At 42.6% G+C, this 19,139-nt stretch overlaps 1 protein-coding gene across 5 annotated transcripts in view; it reads right to left on the bottom strand.

Annotated features, from left to right (window-relative positions):
* Positions 1–19,139, bottom strand: part of LOC106586120 (histone deacetylase 4) — a 177,207-nt gene that overhangs the window by 53,427 nt on the left and 104,641 nt on the right. For 4 of the 5 annotated variants that reach the window (XM_014172999.2, XM_014172997.2, XM_014172996.2 and 1 more), the window contains exons 6-10: positions 8,545–8,673; positions 8,252–8,364; positions 7,585–7,701; positions 6,706–6,901; positions 6,226–6,422 (exon numbers count right to left, since the gene is read on the bottom strand). In XM_014172999.2, the coding sequence (XP_014028474.1) occupies positions 6,226–6,422; positions 6,706–6,901; positions 7,585–7,701; positions 8,252–8,364; positions 8,545–8,673 (752 nt within the window). The remainder of the gene's footprint in view (positions 1–6,225; positions 6,423–6,705; positions 6,902–7,584; positions 7,702–8,251; positions 8,365–8,544; positions 8,674–19,139) is intronic. The other variant, XM_014172998.2, reaches the window with a different exon arrangement.

The following is a 19,139-nucleotide window of genomic DNA, read 5'->3' as shown; positions in this document are numbered from 1 at the left end:
TTGACGTCAGAGAGCTGGTCTCTTGCCTCATCCCCCGTCCCTCTTCTTCAAACACAAGCCTCTCTTTTTACACTCAACCCCCCTCCCGCCCTTTCAATCTCCTTGACTCGCTCTTTCTGTAACTCTTTAAACACTAGAAGCACTGAGGCTATCATTTTTTATTTAAAATTGAAATATCTCCCATTTTTAAAGTCATGCCCCCCTCCATCCTTGACTTTTCCTAAATAACTATATTTAACACACATATGGTGTTAGAATGTGTCACAAACAGTTTAAAGAGGACATGTCATTTTCAACCCCTGCCCCTCATTCACAGGCTGATGATCGGCCCTCGAAACTAAACTTAATGAAATGGAGTTATTATATATATTTTGTATTTCTAATGTTACCAAAGACCTTCATAATTAAAACCAAAGGATACTTTTTTCCAATAGCATATATGAAACGTATTTATTAGACTGTTAGAATGTTGCAGTCAAAATGACTTCTCATTGGCTCCGAGTGGGGTCCCTTGAGGCTCAGCTTTTCTAGTGTTAAAGCGGGAAACACACTTTTGGGATTTGAGCCAGCCACATGAAGGATGAGATTGCTTTGAAGTTGAAGCCTACTGTAGTTCCTTTAATGCTTAATAAACTGGTAGTTAAAAACAACACCTCAACACTGTTAATATCCAACTATACATGTTTCAAGGTTCCATCAAATACATAACTTTTTTGGACGTAGATTACAATCTAACAGCAGCACTATGGAGATATTGATATCACAGAGACAGCTGATTCACTAGTAAAGTGACAAGTGACCACTAATGGATCACCAGCAAACAATCAAAATATCCTGAGAGTCAGAAACCCAAAATATGACTGGGTTGATTTAGCCGCATCATACTAACACAGATCCTACCACTCCCATTGCTTGTCAAACAACAAATCTAATGCTAAACCATTGGGGAGTAAACTAAGCCATATTCTCCATATTCTTAATGGATGACCACCGAGAACTCTGAGGTCCATTCTGAGGTCAAAAGTAGGGGGAAACAACAGATTCCCGTAGAGCAGTGGTTCCCAAAATGTTATAGTCCCGTACCCCTTCAAACATTCAACCTCCAGCCGCATACCCACTCTAGCACCAGGGTCAGCGCACTCTCAAATGTAGTTTTTTTGCCATCATTGTAAGCCTGCCACACACACACACACTATACGATACATTTATTAAACATAAGAATGAGTGTGAGTTTTTGTCACAACACGGCTCGTGGGAAGTGACAAAGGGCTTTTAAAGGACCAGGGCACAAATGATAATATAATAATTTTGCTCTTTAATTAGCCATCTTACATATAAAACCTGATTTGTTCATAAAAAATGGTGAATAACTCACCACAGGTTAATGATAAGGGTGTGCTTGAAAGGATGCACATAACTCTGCAATGTTGGGTTGTATTGGATAGAGTCTCAGTCTTAAATTATTTTCCACACACAGTCTGTGCCTGTATTTAGTGTTCATGTTAGTGAGAGCCGAGAATCCACTCTCACATAGGTACATGGTTGCAAAGGGCATCAGTGTCTTAACAGCGCGATTTGCCAAGGCAGGATACTCTGAGTGCAGCCCTATCCAGAAATCTATCAGTGGCTTCTGATTAAATTAAATTTTCACAGAACCGCTTGTTGAAATTTCGATGAGGCTCTCTTGTTCAGATATCGGTAAGTGGACTGGAGGCAGGGCATGAAAGGGATAACGAATCCAGTTGGTTGTGTCGTCCGTTTCGGGAAAGTACCGGCGTAATCGCGCACCCAGCTCACTCAGGTGCTTCGCTATATCACATTTGACATTGTCCGTAAGCTTGCGTTCATTTGCACAACAACATAAAATCATACAATGACGGAAAGACCTGTGTGTGGTCATTGTTAACCTGTTAGGGCTAGGGGGCAGTATTGACACGGCCGGATAAAAAACGTACCCGATTTAATCTGGTTACTACTCCTGCCCAGTAACTAGAATATGCATATAATTATTGGCTTTGGATAGAAAACACCCAAAAGTTTCTAAAACTGTTTGAATGGTGTCTGTGAGTATAACAGAACTCATATGGCAGGCCAAAACCTGACAAGATTCCATGCAGGAAGTGGCCTGTCTGACAAGTTGTGTTTCATCTTTGCTCTTTTTATTGAAGACTGAGGATCTTTGCTATAACGTGACACTTCCTACGGCTCCCATAGGCTCTCAGAGCCTGGGAAAAAGCTGAACGATATCGAGGCAGCCTCTGGCTGAAACACTTTATCGCGTTTGGCAAGTGGCCGATCAGAGTACTATGGGCTTAGGCGCGTGCCCGAGTCAACCCCATGCTTTATTTTCTTTCGTCTGTTTACCTAAACGCAGATTCCCGGTCGGAATATTATCGCTTTTTTATGAGAAAAATGGCATAAAAATTGATTTTAAACAGCGGTTGACATGCTTCGAAGTACGGTAATGGAATATTTAGATTTTTTTTGTCACGAATTGCGCCATGCTCGTCACCCTTATTTACCCTTTCGGATAGTGTCTTGAACGCACGAACAAAACGCCGCTGTTTGGATATAACTATGGATTATTTTGAACCAAACCAACATTTGTTATTGAAGTAGAAGTCCTGGGAGTGCATTCTGACGAAGACAGCAAAGGTAATAACATTTTTCTTATAGTAAATCTGACTTTGGTGAGTGCTAAACTTGCTGGGTGTCTAAATAGCTAGCCCTGTGATGCCGGGCTATCTACTGAGAATATTGCAAAATGTGCTTTCACCGAAAAGCTATTTTAAAATTGGACATATCGAGTGCATAGAGGAGTTCTGTATCTATAATTCTTAAAATAATTGTTATGCTTTTTGTGAACGTTTATCGTGAGCAATTTAGTAAATTCACCGGCAGTGTTCGGTGGGAATGCTAGTCACATGCTAGTCACATGCTAATGTAAAAAGCTGGTTTTTGATATAAATATGAACTTGATTGAACAAAACATGCATGTGTTGTATAACATAATGTCCTAGGGTTGTCATCTGATGAAGATCATCAAAGGTTAGTGCTACATTTAGCTGTGGTTTGGGTTTATGTGACATTATATGCTAGCTTGAAAAATGGGTGTCTGATTATTTCTGGCTGGGTACTCTGCTGACATAATCTAATGTTTTGCTTTCGTTGTAAAGCCTTTTTGAAATCGGACAGTGTGTCTTTAAAATGGTGTAAAATAGTCATATGTTTGAAAATTGAAGTTTTTGCATTTTTGAGGAATTTGAATAACGCACCACGGGATTACACTGGCTGTTGAGTAGGTGGGACGCAAGCGTCCCACCTAGCCCATAGAGGTTAATGTAGACAGAAAACTTCTTAATCATAGCCTCAATTTTGTCCCGCACATTGAATATAGTTGCGGAGAGTCCCTGTAATCCTAGATTCAGATCATTCAGGCGAGAAAAAAACATCACCCAGATAGGCCAGTCGTGTGAGAAACTCGTCATCATGCAAGAAGTCAGACAAGTGAAAATTATGGTCAGTAAAGAAAACTTTAAGCTTGTCTCTAAATTCAAAACAATGTGTCAATACTTTGCCCCTTGATAACCAGTGCACTTCTGTATGTTGTAAAAGCGTTACATGGTCGCTTCCCATATCATTGCATAATGCATAAAATACACGAAAGTTCAGGGGCGTTGCTTTAACAAAGTTAACCATTTTCACTGTAGTGTTCAAAACGTCTTTCAAGCTGTCAGGCATTCGCTTGGCAGCAAGAGCCTCACAGTGGATGTTGCAGTGTACCCAAGTGGAGCAACTGCTTGCACACGCATTACCACTCCGATATGTCTCCCTGTCATGGCTTTTGCGCAATCAGTATAGATACCAACACATCTTGACCACCAAAGTGTATTTGATGTCACAAAGCTGTCCAGTACTTTAAAAATATCCTCTCATGTTGTCCTGGTTTCCAGAAAAGGATGTCTTCCTCAATTGACCCCCCATAAACGTAACGGACATATACCAGGAGCTGTGCCAGGCCCGCCACGTCTGTTGACTCATCCAGCTGTAACGCATATAATTCACTGGCTTGTATACGAAGCAGTAATTGTTTCTAAACATCTCCTGCCATATCACTGATGCGTCGTGAAACAGTGTTGTTTGATGAAGTCATTGTCTGTATAGTTTTTTGGGCCTTTTCCCCAAGCATTGTCCCAGCCATATCCGCGGCAGCAGGAAGAATTAAGTCCTCCACAATAATATGGGGCTTGCCTGTCCTAGCCACATGGATTGCCTGTCTTAGCCACTGTCCTAGCCACTTTTTCCTCCAAACATAATGATGGTCATTATGGCCAAACAGTTGTATTTTTGTTTCATCAGACCAGAGGACATTTCTCCAAAAAGTTAGATCTTTGACCCCATGTGCAGTTGCAAACCGTAGTCTGGCTTTTTTACGGTGGTTTTGGAGCAGTAGTTTCTTCCTTGCTGAGCGGCCTTTCAGGTTATGTCGATATAGGACTCATTTTACTGTGGATATAGATACTTTTGTACCTGTTTCCTCCAGCATCTTCACAAGGTCCTTTGCTGTGGTTCTGGGATTGATTTGCATTTTTTGCACCAAAGAACGTTCATCTCTAGGAGACAGAACGCGTCTCTTTCCTGAGCGGTATGACGGCTGCGTGGTCCCATGGTTTTTATACTTGCGTACTATTGTTTGTTCAGATGAATGTGGTACCTTCAGGCGTTTGGAAATTGCTCCCAAGGATGAACCAGACTTGTGGAGGTCTACAATTTTTTTCCTGAGGTCTTGGCTGATTTCTTTAGATTTTCCCATGATGTCAAGCAAATAGGTAATGAGTTTGAAGGTAGGCCTTGAAATACATCTACAGGTACTCCTCCAATTGACTCAAATTATGTCAATTAGCCTATCAGAAGCTTCTAAAGTCATGGCATAATTTTCTGGAATTTTCAAAGCTGTTTAAAGGCAGTCAACTCAGTGTATGTAATCTTCTGACCCACTGGAATTGTGATACAGTGAATGTATAAGTGAAATAATCTGTCTGTAAACAATTGTTGGAAAAATTACTTCTGTCATGCACAAAGTAGATGTCCTAACCAACTTGCCAAAACGATAGTTTGTTAACAAGAAATGTGTGGAGTGGTTGTAAAACGAGTTTTAATGACTCCAACCTAAGTGTATGTAAACATCCGACTTCAACTGTATATTGTCAAGAGAGCCAGCAAACCGTGCCAATATATCCTCCAAACACAGGCTTCGAGGGCATTATCACTACGTCTAACACAGTCTGGAATTTGCTCCCTCGCCAGGACACTGTTCAGAGGAGCTGCTAGCCAACTACACAGCTAACACAACCACTTCAAACTAAAGCTGGAAAGACAGCAAACTAGCTGCATTTCATTTTGTTTCACCTTTTTCTCTATTGACGTTTCTTTGTATATATCCATAACAATTATGCTGACTCATGATTTCAACTGTCTGAGAAAAGCAGTTTGTCTCATCGTCACACGCTAATCCTCAGTGGGACAGTGGAGATCAAATTTCAATATTGAAACGATGTTGCAAACGTCGGAGAGAAAGACAGCAAGGTTTATACAAATCTATGCTGTTGAAAACCAAATGGTAGTCTAAAAGAAAGGGGAAATGTCTAGATGCTTTTCACAATGGCGATCAAGTTTCTAAATTGCCTGGTTGGGCTGATGAGACAGTAGATTGCGCAGTGGGATGGAACACTAAATAAGAATTACAACGTCATAGCCTTAGCCAGTGGTAACTTGTGGAATAGACACCGGCTGGAACACAGTTTTAATCAATCAGCATCCAGGATTAGACCCACCATATAGCATATAATCCTCAGGAATTATAGAGAAAGAGAAATTCAAGAGGGAGAAAAAAATAGCAATAATTATCTCTACACCCCCACCCTGCTCCGACCTTATGATTCTCCATCTTCCCTAATCACCACACACACACACACATAAATACACACACACTGAGCTCTTTCCTGTCGACCATATAAGGAAGCGGCTTCCTCCATAACGTAGTTGTTATGGCGATGGAAGAAGCATGCACAGGAACACGCACACAGGACAGGCAACACTTTGCCGATGTACAGTTGCTGTGTTGCTGCTGGGCCTGTTGCTTGTGCTTCATAACATAGCAGACACACACACACACATAAAAGAACAAAGGATGCATGCACACACACACAAACACACCACACACACCTTGTTGATGTGCAGTTGCTGCTGCTGGAACTGCTGCTTGTGTTTCTCCAGGAACTGCTGGTGCTGCTGCTGGACCACCAGCTGCTGCAGGGCCTGGGCGTTCTGGGGCAGAGGGGCTGACTGGGTCCTCCCCAGGGGACGGTGCTGCCCACGCAGCTTGTGGATGGAGGACGATTGCAGGGGCATCCCGCCCAGGCCTGAAACACATGAAAACACAGACACAACATGAATAGGATGATCCACAAGTAACATCGGGTACTCAACCAGTGGAGGCTGCTGTCACTTTAAACCGGAGGACAGGCTCATTGTACTGGCTGGAATGGAAATGTCAAACACATTCATTACATTCTAGAAATTGCTATGAGCTGTCCTCCTTTCACCAGCCGCCACTGAAACCATCAAGCCAGGTGGTCCTTTAAAAACCAGGTTTTGGAGATTATGTGCTTTAGATAGTGCCTGAGACGGAGTGGATATGCTTACAGCAAGACAGACCTAGTGGGTTCTGGGACTGCTCCAGGAGGACCATGTGCTGGAGGAGGGGATTGTGTGCCGAGCCCCCATCGGTCAGGTAGGAGGGCAGGTGGGCCCCTGGGATGAAGGGAGTGGTTATGGGGAAGCCCTGCTGCGGTCTATCGTGCATTGAATGCCTGTCACCTTCCTGCTGGCCCGACGTCATCTGAAGGGACAAATAGAGGGAGAGACAGAGACACAGAGAGAGAGAGAAAGAGAAAGAGAGAGAGAGACAGAGTGTGAGAGATAGGAGAAAAGTTGCCCCTAATGCAAACCAAGAAACATCTAACTGTAGTATAATTTCCCTCTAAACCATTACAGGGCAAAATATATAAATTAACTACAGTGAATGAATAACTTTCTGCCTGAATTGACTTGGAAGAGTTGGAAACGGATATAGAGCGAGTGAGAGTGAGATGGGGGGTAGTACATGCGTCACTGACTGCTGGTCATTGTCTCTCAATGGTGCCTTTCTGAAATGGAGTAAGGCTGAAAAGCCACATATGACAGATGGACTAGGTCTAGACAGGGCCCCCTCTATGTAGACTCTTCCACTCTGAAAGGGCCATGTGCGCAAGCAAGCCCTCAAAGTGATGGAGGAGAGGAGAAAGAAAGGAGAGAGCGAGAGAAGGAAAGAGAGAATGAGTGAGAGAAAAGATGGGGAGAAATAGCAAGTTAGATGGAGAACATAAGAAATTGGGGGAAGGCGGTGGAGAGAGTGTGGGGGGGAAGTGGGCTAGAGAGAAAGGGAGAAAGTGAAATGTCAGGTTAGAAAGATACTAACGAACGGAAAGAAAGAACGAAAGTAAAAACTAAGAGAACGAGAGAAAAGTGGGTGTATGAACTAACGCTGGAAGGGCCGGTGGCAGGCAGGCCCAGGGTGATGTTAGGCAGCGAGGGCGATGTGTACAGAGACAGCTGGCTCAAGGGGCCCTCTCGGCCAGCCAGCCTGTGGGCCAGGGAGGCCTGTAAACAGAGGAGCACACAGTCAGAAAGAGACACTGAAACACAGACACAGGCCAGACAAATAGACCCCTCTGCAAAAATAAACAGCCCTGTCTGGTCATTCCCCCGGACCCCTGTGGCCTCCTGTCTACACTGGCCATCTGGAGCACATGTTGCTTACAGAGACACATACGCTCAGAGCCTTAGATACTCACAAGGATACAAAGATACACATACCCTATACACAGAGACACTTGCATTTACACACTCATGTGCACATACTTACACACACAAACAGTCACACCATATCAAACAAGCATGCAAGCACACAGGCACACACGCACACGCCTGACTGTGTGAGCCAACAACTAACAGGTGGGACATAAAACATACTGTTTGGCTCGGGCCATATTAAGCAAACAGCCCTCAGCAATGTGACTGGGAACAGTCAACATAAAGGCAGATTGAAAAGAGAACAGTACAGTATATCAGAAGCTCCTGGTTTCTGCATGGTCACAGTAAGCTAACAGCTTAATGTAGGTTAAGGTTCGAGTGGCTGCTTAGTGCTTACCTCTACTGAACTACTGGACATGGAGCCAGCGATGCCATTCTCATTGGTGATGTTACTGGAGCTGTTGTTGGGCGAACTGGGGCCCGAACCAGGAGCGCTGTTGCAGGCCAATTCTACAAAAAAATACATAAAACACAAGACATGAGGCTCCCACACAACATGCATACTGATCAATATACCAGGTTGGAAACCTATTGATTTCAACCTACAGAAAAGTACTAAAGTCATAGATGCAAGGGCTGTGTGAGTTTTCACGTGTTCCGCTTGGGCTGCGTTGTGCGGCAGAAGCTTACCAGCCATGTCCAGAGAGCGCTTCTTGGCGGTGGTAATTGGACCGTCCTTCCTGCGTAGAAGTGGGCTACTTCTGCGCTCCGTTACCTTCTGTTTTAGCCTGGACCGGAGCTTCAAGTTGGGCTCAGAGGCTAGAGAGAGAGAAAGAGGGGGTCCATTAAAACACAATGACAGAAATCGGAGGGAAGAATACGCAGTTCTTAGGAAGGCTTTTTGTTGGCATTGCTATTGAGGGCATACTTGAGATGAAAAGTAGGATGGGATTCATAGGATTCATAGGATAGGATGGGATTCATTTAGGATGGGATTCATTTGAATCAAACCAAATACTTCCGCAAACCATGAATGAATATAGTTATGAAGACAACACTACAACAGGGAATGATATGAACATGTTGCACATATTCTGTACTGTCCTGCAGATGATATGCAGACATATGGAAGTGGGAAAACAGACAGTCTGATATCTTTCTTAGGAGATTCTAGCTGCTCTGGCTTCCCTGTCTGTCAAAGTCTCAGAAGGCTTTTGGGCTTCGGGTGGCAGGCAAAGACAAGAGCTTTCACTCTCTACTGCACATCAAATCAAATCAAATGTATTTATATAGCCCTTCTTACATCAGCTGATATCTCAAAGTGCTGTACAGAAACCCAGCCTAAAACCCCAAACAGCAAGCAATGCAGGTGTAGAAGCACGGTGGCTAGGAAAAACTCCCTAGAAAGGCCAAAACCCAGGAAGAAACCTAGAGAGGAACCAGGCTATGAGGGGTGGCCAGTCCTCTTCTGGCTGTGCCGGGTGGAGATTATAACAGCACATGGCCAAGATGTTCAAATGTTCATAAATGACCAGCATGGTCAAATAATAATAATCATAGTAGTTGTCGAGGGTGCAACAAGTCAGTAACACAAGAGTAAGTGTCAGTTGGCTTTTTCATAGCCGATCTTTGAGAGTATCTCTACCGCTCCTGCTGTCTCTAGAGAGTTGAAAACAGCAGGTCTGGGACAGGAAGCACGTCCGGTGAACAGGTCAGGGTTCCAGCAGGTCTGGGACAGCAGCTCTTGGACAGGTAGCACGTCCGGTGAACAGGTCAGGGTTCCATAGCTGCAGGCAGAACAGTTGGAACTGGAGCAGCAGCACGGCCAGGTGAACTGAGGACAGCAAGGAGTCATCAAGCCAGGTAGTCCTGAGGTATGGTCCACATCATGCCTGTCACTCCGCTCTCACTCTTCTCTCATGCTGTCTGAAACTGTCTGGAAACAAGAAAAAACTCCAGACCCCAGCAAACCGCCTCCCCCGGCCCGACTTCAGCTGACCTGTGCTCAGTACAGATCTGAGGTGACGTCACCCTACTCTGAAACTCTTAGAGAAAAGCGCTTTAATGGAGAGTGTTTTACAATGTACGTAGACAACATTAGTACACAATCAATAGTCCCAAACACAGTGTGCTGTGGAGCCTAGAATGAAACTAGCACCGGAAATGAAGCACTGCAAATGGTACATCAGAAGAGTAAGCCAGTTCAGGGCAGTTAGTTATGCTAACAAGCTACTCCATAAACAAGCTACTTCTGGAAAGACTGATGGAGCAGATGAGAAGAGACATGATGAGATGAGCTCCAAACATGTGATAAGGATGAGCAGCAGTAGGGGTAACGAGTTTCCAGTCTTGGCAGCTCTTGCCGACCCCAAGCTTCATCAAGCCCGTCTCAATGCCCAGCTAATGAATAGCTCTTGTTGTCAAATGCTTGCAATTAAACAAGTGTGTGTGTGTTTTTGATGGACTTCTCGGGTTCGTTTTTGTTCATTTCTGCTTTCTGTGTGTGGACAGACGGATAGGGGGATAGGGCCAGAGAACAATAGCGGGAGTGTCGAAGAGGCGACTGTAATTACCGCATACACAATGATCAGGGAGAGGAGCACGGCCCTTGTCAAGCGCCAATCTTGGAGATCCTATCATCTCTCAGACAAAGCCTATTCCCCCTCAGGAAACTAAAAAGATTTGGCATGGGTCCTAAGATCCTCAAAAGGTTCTACAGCTGAAACATCAAGAGCATACTGACTGGTTGCATCACTGCCTGGTACGGCAACTGCTCAGCCTCTGACCGCAAGGCACTACAGAGGGTAGTGCGTACGGCCCAGTACATCACTGGGGCTAAGCTGCCTGCCATCCAGGACCTCTACACCAGGCGGTGTCAGAGGAGGCCCTAAAAATTGTCAAAGACCCCAGCCACCCCAGTCATAGACTGTTCTCTCTACTACCGCATGGTAGTAGTGCCAAGTCTAGGACAAAAAGGCTTCTCAACAGTTTCTACCCCCAAGCCATAAGACTCCTGAACAGGTAATCAAATGGCTACCCGGACTATTTGCATTGTGTGCCCTACCCCCAAACCCTCTTTTTATGCTGCTGCTACTCTCTGTTTATCATATATGCAGAGTCACTTTAACTATACATTCATACTATACATTCATACATACTACCTCAATTTAGGCCGACCAACCAGTGCTCCCGCACATTGGCTAACCGGGCTATCTGCATTGTGTCCCGCCACCGCCACCGCCACCCCCTCTTTTACGCTACTGCTACTCTCTGTTCATCATATATGCATAGTCACTTTAACCATATCTACATGTACATACTACCTCCATCAGCCTGACTAACCGGTGTCTGTATGAAACCTCGCTACTTTTATAGCCTTGCTACTGTATATAGCCTGTCTTTTTACTGTTGTTTTATTTCTTACCCTCCTATTGTTCACCAAATACCTTTTTTGCACTATTGGTTAGAGCCTGTAAGTAAGCATTTCATTATAAGGTCTACACCTGTTGTATTCAGCGCACGTGACAAATAAACTTTGATTTGATTTGATTTAGTGGCCAATCCTCAAAAAGAGCTTTAGTTTTAGATATATCCCTACTCGAGGTAGAACAAAACACAACCATGTTTTTCACATCTGTAATATATCCCATTTAAAAAAATAGATGGTTGTGAAAAAATATTTTACTGCAAAATGGTTACATTTATAGATATTGTGACACCCGCTAAACTCAAAAATGTGCAGAACAATGCCTGGCTAGAGAGGGGGGGGCATATAAGCTAATGTAACCAATTTTGCAAGCTCTGATATTGCACAAATGTGGAATACAAGTAGTCAGTTATCTGCCCTACATACACAAACAAAAAACATTAGGATAACTTAATGCATCTTGGAAATATAGACCTGTAAACACAGAGATACAAAAGGTGGAATATCTCTACCACAAAATGTATGATGAACGTAAGCTTTACTTTTGACATTCATTGTACATTAAGAAAGTAATCAGACCCCTAAAACGGATTCAAATGCTTTTTTCCATTATCAATCTACACACAATACCCCACAATGACAAAGCAAAAACAGGGTTTTAGACATTTTTGCAAATGTATAAAATGTTTTAAACTTAAATATCACATTTAAATAAGTATTCAGACCCTTTACTCAGTACTTTGTTGAAGCACCTTTGGCGGCGATTACAGCCTCGATTAGCTTGGCACACCTGTATTTGGGGAGTTTTTCTCCATTCTTCTCTGCAGATCCTCTTAAGCTCTGTCAGTTTGGATGGGGAGCGTCGCTGCACAGCTATTTTCAGGTCTCTCCAGAGATGTTTGATCGGGTTCAAGACCAAGCTCTGGATGGGCACCTCAAGGACATTCAGAGACTTGTCCCAAAGCCACACCTGCGTTGTCTTGGGTGTGCTTAGGATCGTTGTCCTGTTGGAAAGTGAACCTTTGCCTCAGTCTGAGGTCCTGAGCGCTCTGGAGCAGGTTTTGATCAAGGATCTCTCTGTACTTTGCTCCGTTCATCTTTCCCTCGATCCTAACTAGTCTCCCAGTCCCTGCCGCTGAAAAACATCCCCCACAGCATGATGCTCCCATCACCATGCTTCACCATAGAGATGGTGCCAGGTTTCCTCCAGACGTGATGCTTGGCATTCATGCCAAAGAGTTCAATCTTGGTTTCATAAGACCAGAGAATCTTGTTTCTTATGATCTAAGAGTCCTTTAGGTGCCTCTTTGGCAAACTCCAAGCGGGCTGTCATGTGCCTTTTACTGAGGAGTGGCTTCCGTCTGGCCACTCTAGCATAAAGGCCAGATTGGTGGAGTGCTGCAGAGATGGTTGTCTTTCTGGAAGATTCTCCCATCGCCACAGAGGAACTCTGGAGCTCTGTCAGTGTCACGTTCTGACCAGTAAAGGGGTTATTTGCTATTGTAGTTTGGTCAGGACGTGGCAGGGGGTGTTTGTTTTATGTGGTTCGGGGTTTGTTGGGCTATGTTATTATGTAAGAGGGGTGTTTGTTTAGAGTGTTCAGGGGTTTTTGGTCTATGTTCTAGGTTAGTGTTTTTCTATGTTAGTTCTAGTCTTTCTATTTCGATGTTTAATTAATGGGGTTGACCTTCAATTGGAAGCACCTGCTCCTCGTTGCTTCTAATTGAAGGTCTTATTTAAGAAGGTTGTTTTTTTTCTATGGGATTTGTGAGTAGTTGTCTCCTGTTTTGTGTCTGTGCACCTGACAGGACTGTTTAGTGACGTTTGTTGTTTTGTATACGTGATTTGTTTGTTTTTCCTTCTTTTGATTTAATAAAGAAGATGAGTATACACGTTCCCGCTGCACCTTGGTCCAATCCTTACAACGCCCGTTACAGTCAGAGTGATCATTGGGTTCTTGATCACCTCCCTGACGAAGGCCCTTCTTGGAGAATCTCTTTCATAGACAACTTTCCAAGTGAAATGTGTATGGTCCTGCATGACAAAAGTACATGCAGCTATACATGTCTTTTTTATATTTTGGGTATTGTATTCTAATCAGCTTTTAGGAAAACAAGTGGGCTGAGACAGTGAAAACTGTAATTTATTTTCAGTTAAAGGTTCTTCTGTGGATGTTATATGTTCAGCCTCTTGCAATTACGTAAGGGGGCTCCCATAGTCTTGACTCTAAAACCATTATGATGTCCAAAATCCAATATGGCTGCCACAATACCATTAAATGGTGGTTTAATTTCCTGTATATACAGTACATGTTTTAATTGAAAGACATCTTTCAGATTTGTGTACTGTACTCAATACTATTTTAGTGTAATTCAACTATGTTGGGAATCCAATAAGCGTGCCATAATTACACTCATACAACATTGTCTGGATATAGAAAAGTAGTGCTGAGCGATTAACCGAAGTGTTATTTTTTTGTTTTTTAAACAACAAATTGACCGACATCAGTTCAATTATTTGAATTCCAATTGTTTTTTTGTTTTTTCTGTGAGTTCAATATGCACTTTGCACAGGTTCTCTAGAGGTACACTGCCAGTTTTCTTAATTTTTACTATTTTCTACATTGTAGAATAATAGTGAAGACATCAAAACGATGAAATAACACAAATTAAATCATGTAGTAACCAAAAAAGTGTTAAACAAATAAAAATATATTTTCAATGAGTAGGTGTTCTAAAACTTTTGACCGGGTAGTGTAAATCAAATTCAGCCTGAACTGGGCGATGTAGTAGGGAGTTGTATTTTCAACAGGCCAATATTCGACATAGTTTAGCACATAATGACCATAATCTATTGCACATTTACTTGCAACTGGATCCTGGACTTCCTGACGTGACGCCCCCAGGTCCTAAGGGTAGGTAACAACACATCCACTACGCTAATCCTCACCACAGGGGCCCCTTAGGGGTGCGTGCTCAGTCCCCTCCTGTACTCCCTGTTCACTCATGACTGCATGGCCAAGCACGACTCCAACACCATCATCAAGTTTGCCGATGTGGTAGGCCTGAGTGGTAGGCCTGATCACCGACAACGATGAGACAGCCTATAGGGAGGTCAGAGACCTGGCCGTGTGGTGCCAGGACAACAACCTCTCCCTCAACATGATCAAGACAAAGGAGATGATTGTGGACTACAGGAAAATGAGGACCGAGCACGCCCCCATTCTCATCGACGGGGCTGTAGTGGAGCAGGTTGAGAGCTTCAAGATCCTTGGTGTCCACATCACCAACAAACTATCATGGTCCAAACACACCAATACAGTCGTGAAGAGGGCACGACAAAGCCTATTCCCCCTCCGGAGACTGAAAAGACTTAGCATGGGTCCTCAGATCCTCAAAAAGTTATACAGCTGCACCATCGAGAGCATCCTGACTGGTTGCATCACTACCTGGGTAGGTAGTGATGGCAACTGCTCGGCCTCCGACCGCATGGCAGAGGGAAGTATGTACTGGCCAACACACCACTGGGACCAAGCTTCCTGCCATCCAGGACCTCTATACCAGGTGGTGTCAGAGGGAGGCCCTAAAAACTGTCAAAGACTCCAGGCACGCTAGTCATAGATTGTTCTCTCTGCTACCACACGGCAAATCTATGATCAAACGGCTCCTTAACAGCTTCTACAACCAAGCCATAAGACTGCTGAACAATTAAGCAAATGGCCACCCGGACTATTTACACTGACGACACCCCCCCCCCCACACTCTGTTTTTACACTGCTGATACTTGCTGTTTATTATCTATGCATAGTCACTTTACAAATTACCTCGACTAACCTGTACTCCCGCACATTGACTATGTACCGGTACCCCCTGTAAATAGCCTCGTTGTTATGTAATTTTCTTGTGTTACTTTTTGATATTTTAAAAATAAATACACTACCATTCAAATGTTTGGGGTCACATAGAAATGCCCATGTTTTTGAAAGAAAAGCAAATTTTTTTGTCCATTAAAATAACATCAAATTGATCAGAAATACAGTGTAGACATTGTTAATGTTGTAAATGACTATTGTAGCTGGAAACGGCTGATTTTTAATAGAACACAACAGAGGCAAGGCAAAATAACACAATACAAAATAAACCAGGGCAATTTATATGCAGGTGAAGGTGTTTGAGTGTAATTATGTTGGCCATATTGGATTCAGAATAACATGTATTTAGGTAGGGGTATCGAAAAATGTTGAGGCCTTGCCACTCACTAGCCTATTTCTCTTCTCTTTCACCCCCAGACACAGACAGCTTTATTCCCAGCAGCACCCACTGGCATATCCTTCCTCTCTCTCCCTTTACTTCAATTAATCCAGACCAAACCAGTTGACCCTTTGGCTTGGCCTGTGACCTCGTGTGAAATGGGTCCGGCAAGTGAAGGCACGCTACATTCATTAGCATAGGACTCAATGCCACGTCTGTGTCAAGTCGGGCAAGGCCCATGGGACTCTCTTGGCTTTATTTTATTAAAATGCTTTATTTAACCTTTATTTAACAGAGTCATGCTGAGCCCAAGGTCTCTTTCACAGATGTGCCCTGTATACACATCAAGACACATCAATATTCACATCAATACACGAAAAGCAAAACACAATCATAGAAAACAAACATTGTTCAGTAAAAAGGTCCTCAATCAGCCTTTTGAATTGCCCTAGTGGAACAAATTCATCCAACTTTAGAGAGCCTTGGAGATCATTCCACAAGTAAGGTGCAAAAAAAAACTAAAAGCAGATTTACCTAACTCAGTGGAGACCAGATCTGATATCTTGCATGTCTAAGTTAAAAATAAAGTAAGGTACGGCGGAAGTTGCAGTGCATCGATCTACGAGATTTCAAAGAGGGCAATGCCTACTTTCTGATACAGAACGCAGTGATGTGTACCAAACCTATAGCCAGTAATAAAGCATAGTGCGCTATGACAAACTGTGTCCAATAGCTTCAATAAAGTCGCAGCTGCATTCATATAGACAATATTGCCATAGTTTATAACCAGTATGACTGTCGACTGAATAATTTGTTTTCTGCTATTTAATGAAAGGCATGACCTATTCCTAAAAGAACACCATTTAAATTCTTAATTTCTTAACTAACTCATCAACATGCTTTTTGAAAGATAGCTATTCGTCAATCCAGATACCTAGATATTTTTTCGCGGGGACATGATCAATGAGGGCACCATCCAATAACATATGCATAAATGATCAGATACATTTTTACTTGATTTGGAGAACAACATATACTTAACACATACTCATAATAGCAGTCAGTGGATATTTGGTCAGGGAATGTTTGTTGTTTGTTTTCCTACCCTTTCCCTTCAACTCCATGTATCCTTGAATATGAAAAACAGGGATAAGAGTTTAAAATGTACCTGTCTTAATGCACTTAGAACGAGGTGCAGCCAGAGAATATATCTGGCCCATTTGGGAAGAGCAAGGACTTTGAGTGTGTGGGGTTATATAATGAATAAGCACTTCTTGAAAGTGCACTTTCAATTTGAGGGGCTGAATTTGTGGTTGAACTTATTAAACTTGATTATCAAAAAAAAGAGCGGTGGAGGGCACTTGTCCAAAAGTCTTTGTTAACAGGATCAAGGGCGGCCCGGTCATGAACGCCATGCATTAGCAGCTGGAGTGTATGGGAACACATTCAAAGATGCAATTCCTCAGACAAATTATAATCCAATCCAGTGAAAATTAGCCTGACTCTCCCACTATGGCTGACCAAGCGAATAATAGTCTGAAGTAGTTGACAATAAGATGGTGCAGACTACCTGTATCCACAAAGCCGTCTTGAAGTAAACTGGCCACAGACGGATGGAGTGTTTATTTGTGGTTTTGTTGGCAGATACTGTATTAAAGGATTTCGTGAGAAGGTGCAGGAGGGTGATTCAAGATAGGAGTATTAAAGAAGGTACAGTTGAAGTCGGAAGTTTACATACACCTTAGCCAAATACATTTAAACTCAGTTTTTCACAATTCCTGACATTTAATCCTAGTAAAAGGTCTACACCTGTTGTATTCGGCGCACGTGACAAATAAACTTTGATTTGATTTGATTTACCTATTTTTTCTGAGGTCTTGGCTGATTTCTTTAGATTTTCCCATGATGTCAAGCGAAGAGGCACTGAAGGTAGGCCTTGAAATACATCCACAGGTACACCTCCAATTGACTGAAATTATGTCAATTAGACTATCAGAAGCTTATAAAGCCATGACATCATTTTCTGGAATTTTCCAAGCTGTTTAAAGGCACAGTCAACTTAGTGTATGTAAACTTCTGACCCACTGGAATTGTGATACAGTGAATTATAAGTGAAATAATCTGTCTGTAAACAGTTTTTGGAAAAATTACTTGTGTCATGCACAAAGTAGATGTCCTAACCGACTTTCCAAAACTATAGTTTATGAACAAGACAATTGTGGAATGGTTGAAAAACGAGTTTTAATTTTTCCGGTAAAATTGGAGGGCACTCAATTCAAATAGATAATCGGAATATTAAACATTCATGTATCCTTTAAAAGCATTCTTATATCCTTTAAAAGCTTAACTTCTTGTTAATCTAACTGTGTTGTCTGATTTACAATAGCCTTTACAGCGAAAGCATATCATGCGATTGTTTGAGGACGGCGCCCCACAACAACATATTTTTCAACCACCACAGGCTTCGTAAAATCACAAATAGCGATTAAACAAATCACTTACTTTTGAAAATGTTCCTCTGTTTGCAATCTCAAGGGTCCCAGCTACAACATGAATGGTCGTTTTGTTAAATAAAATCCTTCTTTATATCCCAAATAGTCAGTTTAGTTGGCACCATCGAATTCAGTAATCCACTCATTCAACATGCAGACAAGGGAGTCCAAAAAGCTACTGTTAAACTTTGTTCAAACAAGCCAAACTACGTTTCTATTTAATCCTCAGGTATCCTAAAATGTAAATAAACTATAATATTTCATATGGAAATAAGTATATTCAATAGAAAAGTAAAATGAGTATGTTCGCATCCTCTTCGTGGCGCACGAACAGACTGATATTGTACCGGGACTCTTCCTACAAAAACTTCAATTTCTTGCTTGTTTTTGAAGAAACAAGCCTGAAACAATGAACAAAGACTGTTGACATCTTGTGGAAGCCATAGGAATTGCAATCTGGGAGCTGGAATTACATAAGACCCATAGCTTTCCATTATAAGAGCGTGGGACCTCAAAAAAAGATCATTCCGGGTGGTTTTTCTTTGTCATTTCGCCTGCCATAACAATTGTGTTATAGTCTCAGACATTATTTTAACATTTCTAGAAACTTCAAAATGTTTTCTATCTAATGCTACCAATTATATTGTCACGCCCTGACCTTAGAGACATTTATTTTCCTCTAGTTTGGTTAGGTCAGGGTGTGATGTGGGGTGGGCAATCTAGTTTTTCTATTTCTTTGTTTTGGCTGAGTGTGGTTTCCAATCAAAGGCATCTGTCCATCGTTGTCTCTGATTGGGAACCATACTTAGGCAGCCCTTTTTCATTCCTTGAGTTGTGGGATCTTGTTTTTGTGTTGTGCCTGTGAGCACACCATTACTTCACGTTTCGTTTGCTTCTGTATTTGTTTTGGTGAGTTTCAAACATGTGGAACTCTACGCACGCTGCACCTTGGTCCCCTCTCTACGACGAACATGACATATATGCATATCCTGGCTTCCGGGCCTGAGTAACGGGTAGTTTACTTTGGTTACATCAGTCGGGTGGAAATTCAGGAAAATAGAACCTAGCTGTAAGAAGTGACTCCGACCTAAGTGTATGTACACTTCCGACTTCAAC

This window comes from Salmo salar, chromosome ssa25 (genome assembly GCF_905237065.1).
Source record: "Salmo salar chromosome ssa25, Ssal_v3.1, whole genome shotgun sequence".
NCBI classification, from domain to species: Eukaryota; Metazoa; Chordata; class Actinopteri; order Salmoniformes; family Salmonidae; genus Salmo; species Salmo salar.
The sequence above is the reverse complement of the archived record's forward strand: the minus strand, read 5'-3'. Positions and strand labels throughout refer to the sequence as shown.